This window comes from Primulina eburnea, chromosome 6 (assembly GCF_022965805.1).
Source record: "Primulina eburnea isolate SZY01 chromosome 6, ASM2296580v1, whole genome shotgun sequence".
In the NCBI taxonomy this organism is placed as follows: Eukaryota; Viridiplantae; Streptophyta; class Magnoliopsida; order Lamiales; family Gesneriaceae; genus Primulina; species Primulina eburnea.
In genome coordinates this window covers 7,325,526-7,335,246 of record NC_133106.1, presented here as the reverse complement: position 1 = coordinate 7,335,246, position 9,721 = coordinate 7,325,526, and the positions used below count along the sequence as shown (strand labels likewise).

Below are 9,721 nucleotides of genomic sequence, written 5' to 3'. Positions count from 1 at the left end.
ATTTCAGTAAGTTTTGAAATTCAGATATTGGGGAAATGAGAATATGATAGTTATATTGTGTTCTTGGCATATTGAGCATGATATATTTGTAAACGGATCAAAGAAAGGATATCATATGCATTTCCTATGAATTTCAGTATGATTTATGAATTGTTGGGATAGGATTTATTGTGTTTTGGATGGATATTGTATTGGGTTATGAATTAGAATGATTGAGAATGAGATAATGTTGATATCTGTTAAGATTTGATTGACCGGTATCGAGAATCACGTCGTTATGCCGTCAAATTGTATTGAGATCACGTAGTGACTTGGTTAAGTGTTGATTAGATTAAAGATTGATAGATTGTGTATCGACATTTCCATTTCAGATTCAGTTTGGCGACCGTGACAGTGATTCTACGACGAAAGGTATAAATCATGTTTGTTTGGGAAGCCACAACTCAAATAAGACATTAGTTGAGTTTCCCAAACCAAACCACATACTATAGATGATTGTATTTAATTATATCATGTTTATAAATTGTGTATAGAATTATATTCAATGTTGTAACATGATTATGCTTTGATTATAAGAATTGTATTCAAGCATGTAAGATTATTATAATATTCAGATATGAATATGAGTATGCTTTGTTTACAGATTGATAGTCATTGCATTTAAGATAGGAGAGTCGTTGACAGCCATTGTCAACTATCTAGATGTTCGGTGTATCTCAGCTTAGGAGCAGCCCTGACTCCTATTGCAACCATAGATACAGCTCAGACCGAAGTCTAGGAATAAGACGTACAGTCACCCCGAGTGGGAGGGTAGGTGACAGCCATTGACGTCTTATTCATACGGGATCCCTAGAGTTCTAGTCGAGTCGAGTCCAGACATGGTTTGATTCGCATTGCATTGCATGTGCATATGATGTCATTCATGATAGCATGATTCACGTTTAATTGATTATATGCATGTATACATGTTTATACTGGGATTTGTTCTCACCGGAGTTTCCGGCTGTTGTTATGTCTGTATGTGTGCATAACAACAGGTGGGGCAGGATCTGGGTCACGCAGAGGATTTGAGACGGACATAGCGTGGTGATCTCGGGCTTAGCAGAAAAACTAGTAGTTGTACTTTTGGCATGTACTATATTTAATTACTAGTTGTCGAATATGGTTTGGAACCAGACATATTTGTATCTTATGGTTGTATATTATGTTGTTGAATAACATAGAATCTTTTTGTGTTAGCTTTCATTTGAGTTAATGTAAAAGCGAAAATTTGACCCACTTTTTATATTAATGATCCATTTAAATCCCAAAGAAAGAGTTAGAGCCCGGGTCCCCACAATAATAGCTCTGTACTTGTTCGATATATCAATATCAATCACGCAGTCATCATCAGACAATACCAGTACAAGCCAGTCTAATTCAATCTTATTCTCAACTTACTGCAATATACAATATATTACAGAATATCACTGATATCAAATTCTTTCCCCAAAACGGTAAGGAATCAATACTACAGTAATTACAGACTCAACAGGTACAACGTATATCAATGCAACTCAGTCAAAGATAATCGTAAAGAATGCATTAGTATATATCAATACCTATGCAATCTAGTCATAAAAGACCAGTTATCTGTTACAATCTCATCAAGTCTGTCCTGGGTCTGTCTCCTGGTCTTTACAACCAGATGGTTCTGCTCCATAAGATCTCCGGAAGCTTTTAGCAAAATGTCCTTGCTGTTTACAAATGCGGCAGTTGCCAAACACTCCTCGGCACTGTTCTGTGGAATGTCTTCCCCTGCAATTTCTGCAATAAATGCCAGTATAACTCGGACTAGAACCGCTAGAGCTAGATGAACCGCTCCCAAATTTTTTGAATTGCTTCTTTTGAACTTTCAACATCTCTTTCTTTCCTCCACTACCGCTGCCCATCTCGATTCTGGAAGGCAGTTGTTGTGGTATCGGTGTTGGAAGAACATATGAAGCTTCTTTTTGTCTCATTAGAACGATTTCTGCTCTTCTGGCTCGATTAAGAGTATCAGCAAAATTACTCGGTTGTTTTACAGTCACCAAGGTGCGTATTTCCGGATTCAAGCCCTTGATAAACTGATCAGCTACAGCTGTATCATTTCTAGCCACTTGCGGACCAAACTGTAATACGGTGAAGAAATGGGCCAAATATTCCTCGATCTTCAATTGACCCTGCCTCAAATTTGCAAATTCTGCACTTTTATCTTCTCGATATGATAAAGGTACAAACCTTTGATAAAATTCAACCTTGAAAAGTTTCCACGTAATCATGAAACCACGCTGTACTATGGCTTCCCGATTTACCAGCCACCAACTCCTAGCGACTTCCCGTAGTTGATTCCCAACCAGTTTAATTCTGCACTCGTCTGTGAATCCCAGAAATTCAAACAGCATTTCGATCTCCTCCAGCCAAGTCTCACAATCAGCTGGTGTCTCAACACCCCTCAAAATCGGTGGTTGAAATGAATGAAATCTTATCATCTGTGTTTCCATCAGAGTTTCAGACACATCCATCTGATCATACGATGTACTACCCAGTTCTGGAATCCTTCTAGGAGGAATATCTGATAATCACAGACGTTAGTAGTAACAGGAGACAAATCCGTCTCAATCCCAATCCTGATCAGCTTACCTCTGATCAAGAATTGGTTCTGATCCAGTTTCAAATAATACATATTACCAAATCAGCTCAGATATTCATGTAACATGTAGTTTAATACACAGTAACAACATACTGAAATCTTAGCAGATACAATGTTATTTCAACATTATATGCATTTCTATGCCATATAAATCCAGGCAATAAAACATAATATCATGCTAGCATACATATAAATCATCAGTATATGAAATCACATGCTAGCAATCACATGCAGGGAAAGAAAACTCAATCTACCCCGCTCACTAACTTTTATCTCAGTGCTAAGGAACCTACAATTCAAGGACCTACGGCTCTGATACCACCTGTTGTGGGGACCCGGACGCTAATCAAGTTCTTAATCATCATTGGGACTAATTAATCAATTTATAAAACCGGGTCTAAAAATTTTTCTTTTTAAATTGCGGAACGTAGTGAAATAAAACATATATACATCTCAGTATATAAAATACAAATCCTGTATTACAAAGCATTTATTCAAACTAGAGTTTAACATCTAATATCAAGTGTTCAAACCCTATCTCAGATCAAAGTCCGAAGTCTCCACTCTAACTCGATCTCTCCTCATCTCCTCGACCCTGAACCTGTCCCACCTGTTGTCAAGTACACATACAGACAAGAAAACAGCCGGATAAACCAGTGAGAATAACTCCCAGTATAAATCAATGAAACATACAATCATATAACAAATATAAAGCATGTAATCAGGTATCAACAATATGTAACAATCTGAAACATAATCAATAACCCACTGTCAACAATACTCGTAGCTACCAAATTCAGACTAGACTCAATCCTAGTCTAGGGATCCCGGTTCCAGACGTCGGTCTGCATATATCGACTAACAGTAATAGAAAAGACTCAAGTTCTATCCACGCCGATATAGTATCGATTACCAGTAATAGAAAAGACTCCAGTTCTATCCACACCGATACAATATCGATTAACAGTAATAGACGAAACCCTTATTCTATTCACATTGATATATTATCGATTACCAGTAATAGAGCAAGCCCTGATTCTATTCACATTGATATGATATCGATTACCAGTAATAGAACAAAGTCCGATTCTATCCACATCGATATAACATCGATTAACAGTAATAGAAGGAACGATGAATCTATCCACATCGATATAATACCAATCAACAGTAATAGAATAAGCTATACATCTATCCACATCGATGTAATATCAACTAACAGTAATAGAAGAAGTTATCAGTCTACCCACATCGATAATCCATCATCTAATGACAGACTTTGGCACTACCGCCAATACACCATCTTATGACATCGTGCAATGTGCCCGTGGCGATCCCACCACTAACGGCACTTCTGTCATAAGATTACTCTTCTGATACCTGTAATCTATAACTCAAGAAAACAAGTATATCAATCAATCAATGCAAATATCAATGCAATAAAGTACAGTATGTGATTTAGGGAAACCCAAGTCTAAACCGACTCAAGTCCATCTCCCCATACCACATTGACTTATACCTTTGTCTTCATGATCTGACGAAGACGAAGACTCCATTTCACGTCTGTCCATGTCAATCTGAATTCACAATATCGAATAGACTGTGTCAATATACAGCTCAGTTCAAAGCCTGTTCTGATTAATATCGAATCAAGACACAATCCAATTTATATCGACAATATCACGATATAATCACAATCAATACTGAGTCTGATCAATATCAATTCATTGATGTTTCGACGGTATGACAATACAATTTCAGTAACCCCGTCAATCCCAACATCACAGATATAATACCAGAGCTCATAATCCATATCGATAATAGTTATAATCTCAATAACAATACATATCTGATATGAATTCTCAGTCACATCGACTCCGAAAAGCATAACAATTACATAAACAGTCCGTTCTTTAATCTGACTTCGATTCTATGATGTCTAACATGACAAGAACATCATACATGAATCCTATTCAATTCTGACAATAGTCTAATTTCAAAACATGTCAAAACATAGCAAAACTTACGCCCAGTTGTAGCCTACGTTGATAGGAACTCGGTACTGAAGTCGGATTTAAAATCAGACGGACGGATTTCTCACAAATGGCGTAAGGATTTTTCACTCTTTTCCCTGACCCTTTTTCTCGGTTTCCTTCTTTATGAATTATGAGGGATTTAACAAATATATACGTATATATATCAATTTGCTCGGTTAAAGAAACGTGGCTTGTTGTCATGCATTTTGGTCGGCGCTCGGGCGGTAAGAAAATACCGCTCGAGCGCGGCACTCTCCGTCCAAGAATTCTCCGAATGCACTTTGGCGCTCGGAAGGTCCCAAACTACCGCCCGGGCGCCACATCTTCTGTCCAAGACGTGTTGCTATTGAACTTTGGCGCCCGAGCGGTCATTTCTTACCGCTCGGGCGCCACTTGTTCTGTCCAACAATTCGCACCCTTCACATAACATCTTATTTCGTGTCCCGATTAATCCTTTCATAATCATATCAAATTTATAACTCAATAATTACAGATTACCAGGATTAAATTTCCGGGCAGTACAAAGAAGGGGAGGGATTCTATTTTTGTTGGTGTGGATAGATTCTCTAAGATGGCACATTTTATAGCTTGTCATAAAACCGATGATGCTTCAAACATTGCGGATTTTTTTTTTATAGAAGTCGTTAGGTTGCATGGCATGCCTAGGACTATTGTTTCTGGTCGCGATGTTAAATTCTTGAGTTACTTTTGGAAGACTTTATGGGCTAAACTTGGCACAAAATTGTTGTTTTCTACTACTTGTCATCCTCAAGCGGATGGACAAACTGAAGTTGTCAATAGAACTTTGGGAAGACTTTTGCGTGCTATTCTTAAATAGAACTTGGATTGACATTTCTATTGACTTTATTTTGGGGTTGCCTAGGATTAAGAAGGGGAGGGATTCTATTTTTGTTGTTGTGGATAGATTCTCTAAGATGGCACATTTTATAGCTTGTCATAAAACAGTTGATGCTTCAAACATCGCGGATTTGTTATTTAGAGAAGTCGCTAGGTTGCATGGCATGCCTAGGACTATTGTTTCTGGTCGCGATGTTAAATTCTTGAGTTACTTTTGGAAGAATTTATGGGCTAAACTTGGCACGAAATTGTTGTTTTCTACTACTTGTCATTCTCAAACGGATGGACAAACTGAAGTTGTCAATAGAACTTTGGGAACACTTTTGCGTGCTATTCCTAAAAAGAACTTGGATTGACTTTTCTATGAACTTTATTTTGGGCTTGCCTAGGACTAAGAAGAGGAGTGATTCTATTTTTGTTGTTGTGGATAGATTTTCTAAGATGGCACGTTTTATAGCTTGTCATAAAACCGATGATGCTTCAAACATTGCGGATTTGTTCTTTATAGAAGTCGTTAGGTTGCATGGCATGCCTAGGACTATTGTTTTTGGTCGCGATGTTAAATTCTTGAGTTACTTTTGGAAGACTTTATGGGCTAAACTTGGCACAAAATTGTAGTTTTCTATTACTTGTCATCCTCAAGCGGATGGACAAACTGAAGTTGTCAATAGAACTTTGGGAACACTTTTGCGTGCTATTCTTAAATAGAACTTGGATTGACATTTCTATGGACTTTATTTTGGGGTTGCCTAGGACTAAGAAGGGGAGGGATTCTATTTTTGTTGTTGTGGATAGATTCTCTAAGATGGCACATTTTAAAACCGATGATGCTTCAAACATTGCGGATTTGTTCTTTAGAGAAGTTGTTAGGTTGCATTGCATGCCTAGGACTATTGTTTTTGGTCGCGATGTTAAATTCTTTAGTTACTTTTGGAAGAATTTATGGGCTAAACTTGGCACAAAATTGTTGTTTTCTACTACTTGTCATCCTCAAACGGATGGACAAACTTAAGTTGTCAATAGAACTTTGGGAACACTTTTGCGTGCTATTCTTAAAAAGAATTTGGATTGAAATTTGTATGGACTTTATTTTGGGGTTGTCGAGGACTAAGAAGGGGAGGGATTCTATTTTTGTTGTTGTGGATAGATTATCTAAGATGGCACATTTTATATCTTGTCATAAAACCGATGATGCCTCAAAAATTGCGGATTTGTTCTTTAGAGAAGTCGTTAGGTTGCATTGCATGCCTAGGAATATTGTTTCTGGTCGCGATGTTAAATTCAAAGTTACTTTCGGAATACTTTATGGGCTAAACTTGGCACAAAATTGTTGTTTTCTACTACTTGTCATCCTCAAACGGATGGACAAACTGAAGTTGTCAACAGAACTTTGGGAACACTTTTGCGTGCTATTCTTAAAAAGAACTTGGATTGACATTTGTATGGACTTTATTTTGGGGTTGCCTAGGTCTCAGAAGGGGAGAGATTCTATTTTTGTTGTTGTGGATAGATTCTCTTAGATGGCACATTTTATAGCTTGTCATAAAACCGATGATGCCTCAAACATTGCGGATTTGTTCTTTAGAGAAGTTGCTAGGTTGCATGGCATGCCTAGAACTATTGTTTCTGGTCGCGATGTTAAATTCTTGAGTTACTTTTGTGTGGGGACCCGGGCTCTAATACTTTTCTTTGGGATTAAAACGGATCATTAATATAAAAAGTGGGTCAAATTTTTGCTTTTAACATTAATTCTACTGTTATATAACTCAAGCATACACCATAGATATTAACAACATAATCTATAACAAAAGATACAAATATGTCTGGTTCCAAACCATATTCGACAACTAGTAATTAAATATAGTACATGCCAAAAGTACAACTACTAGTTCTTCTGCTATGCCCGAGATCACCACGCTATGTCCATCTCTCATCCTCTGCGTGACCCAGATCCTGCCCCACCTGTTGTTATGCACACATACAGACATAACAACAGCCGGAAAACCGGTGAGAACAAATCCCATTATAAACATGTATACATGCATATAATCAATTAAACATGAAACATGCTATCATGAATGACATCATATGCACATGCAATGCAATAAGAATCAAACCATGTCTGGACTCGACTCGACTCGACTAGAACTCTAGGGATCCCGGTGTGAATAAGACATCACTACCTACCCTCCAATCGGGGTAATGAACGTCTCATTCCTAGACTACGGTCTGAGCTGTATCAACGGCGGCAATAAGAGTAATACCTACTCCTATGCTGAGATACACCGAAACGTCTAGTTATTTGACAATGCCTGTCAAAGACTCTCCTATCTTAGATGCAATGAATATCAATATGTAAACAAAGTATAATCATATTCATATCTGAATATCACACTGATCATACATGCTTGAATACAATTCTGAAATCAAAGCATAAACATGTTAAAAGATTGAATATAATGCTATACACAATTCATAAACATGTTACAATATATCTAATCATACTCGTATGTGATTTTGGTTGGGAAACTCAAATAATATCTTATTTGAGTTACATCTCCCCAAACAAAACATGACTTATACCTTTCGCCGTACAATATCTGTCAATGCCAAATTCTCGATGTCAAAGTCGTCGACACCAATCTGAAATAGCAATGTAATATGTGTTTCATCAATTCCTAACCCAATCAAGACATATACTATCAATTCACTAGTATATTTCAACACCATTGACGGCATAACGGTGTATTTCTTGATACCGGTCAATCCAATTCTCACTAATAAACATTGTATCATTCTAAACTCATGATTATTCTCCCAAACATAAGATAATACTCAGATCTTGTATAATCTTAGCTCTAAACATGCTGGAAAAGAGTAATAATCGTATCCAACATCCGTTATTCGATCCGGTTGCGTTTCTACGATAACAATTCTCTCAAGAACACATATATATAAGCATATCAGCATTTCCCCAATATGTAATTCTCAAAACATGCTGGAATTGAACAATACTTACATCACTTTGTAGCTAACAATGAGAGGAGCTCAAATCTATATTTAGATTTTAGTTTGGATATGTAACAGTGACACAATCTTGATTCTAGGATGAAATCACCTTACCCTTTCTCCTAAGCTTCCTCGGTTGTTCCTCTGATGAAATGGCCAAAGAAAGGCCAACTTATATATATACCTTGCATGCCTACACACACATGGCAAATCCTTTGCATTACACGTCTCGCGCATATGCGCGGCATTACTCGCGCATGTGCGCGAGACCTACTGTCTCGGCAATTCAACACCTCGCGCATATGCGCCACTCAACTCGCGCATATGCGCCACTGCTTCTGAATGCGCCGCGCATGTGCGCCACTACTCTCGCGCATATGCGCCAATGTTTCTCCGACCGCGCATATGCGCGGCTAAACTCGCGCATGTGCGCCATAGCTGCTGGAAGGATCGCGCATATGCGCGCATTATCTCGCGCACGTGCGCCAAAGCTACTGGAATTTACGCGCAGGTGCGCGCATATCTTCGCGCCTGTGCGCTGGAGCTTCGACCTTTCTCATCTCTTTTGTACATTTTGCCTTCTTTTTAAATCCAATAAAATACATCTATAATCATCTTAATTCTTAACAAATTTGTCTGATTATGATAACTAAATCTTCGAGCCTTACATTTTGGAAGACTTTATGGCCTAAACTTGGCACGAAATTGTTGTTTTCTACTACTTGTCATCCTCAAACGGATGGACAAACTGAAGTTGTCAATAGAACTTTGGGAACACTTGCGTGCTATTCTTAAAAAGAACTTGGATTGACATTTCTATGGACTTTATTTTGGGGTTGCCTAGGACTAAGAAGGGGAGGGATTCTTTTTTGTTGTTGTGGATAGATTCTCTAAGATGGCACCGTTTGAAGCTTTGTATGGCAAGAGGTGCAGATCTCCGCTATATTGGGATGATGTTTCAGAAGTACCAGAACTTGGGCCGGATATGATTCGTGACATGACTGAGAAGGTAAAGGTTATTCAGAAAAGAATGAAGACAGCACAGGATAGGCAAGCAAAGTACGCCAATATCAGACGTAGACCGTTAGTATTTGAGGTAGGAGATAGGGTATTCTTGAAAATTTCTCCTTTTAGAGGCGTTGTGCGA

General features: G+C 38.0%; 1 protein-coding gene across 1 annotated transcript; it reads right to left on the bottom strand.

Moving 5' to 3' along the window:
- Positions 1-1,646: 1,646 nt before the first annotated feature.
- LOC140835299 (uncharacterized) lies at positions 1,647-2,522 on the bottom strand. Its single transcript, XM_073200789.1, has 2 exons — positions 2,070-2,522; positions 1,647-1,736 (listed from the first exon to the last, which is right to left on the bottom strand). Exons 1-2 carry the CDS (start codon positions 2,520-2,522, stop codon positions 1,647-1,649), a joined length of 543 nt encoding a protein of 180 aa, XP_073056890.1.
- Positions 2,523-9,721: the final 7,199 nt, after the last annotated feature.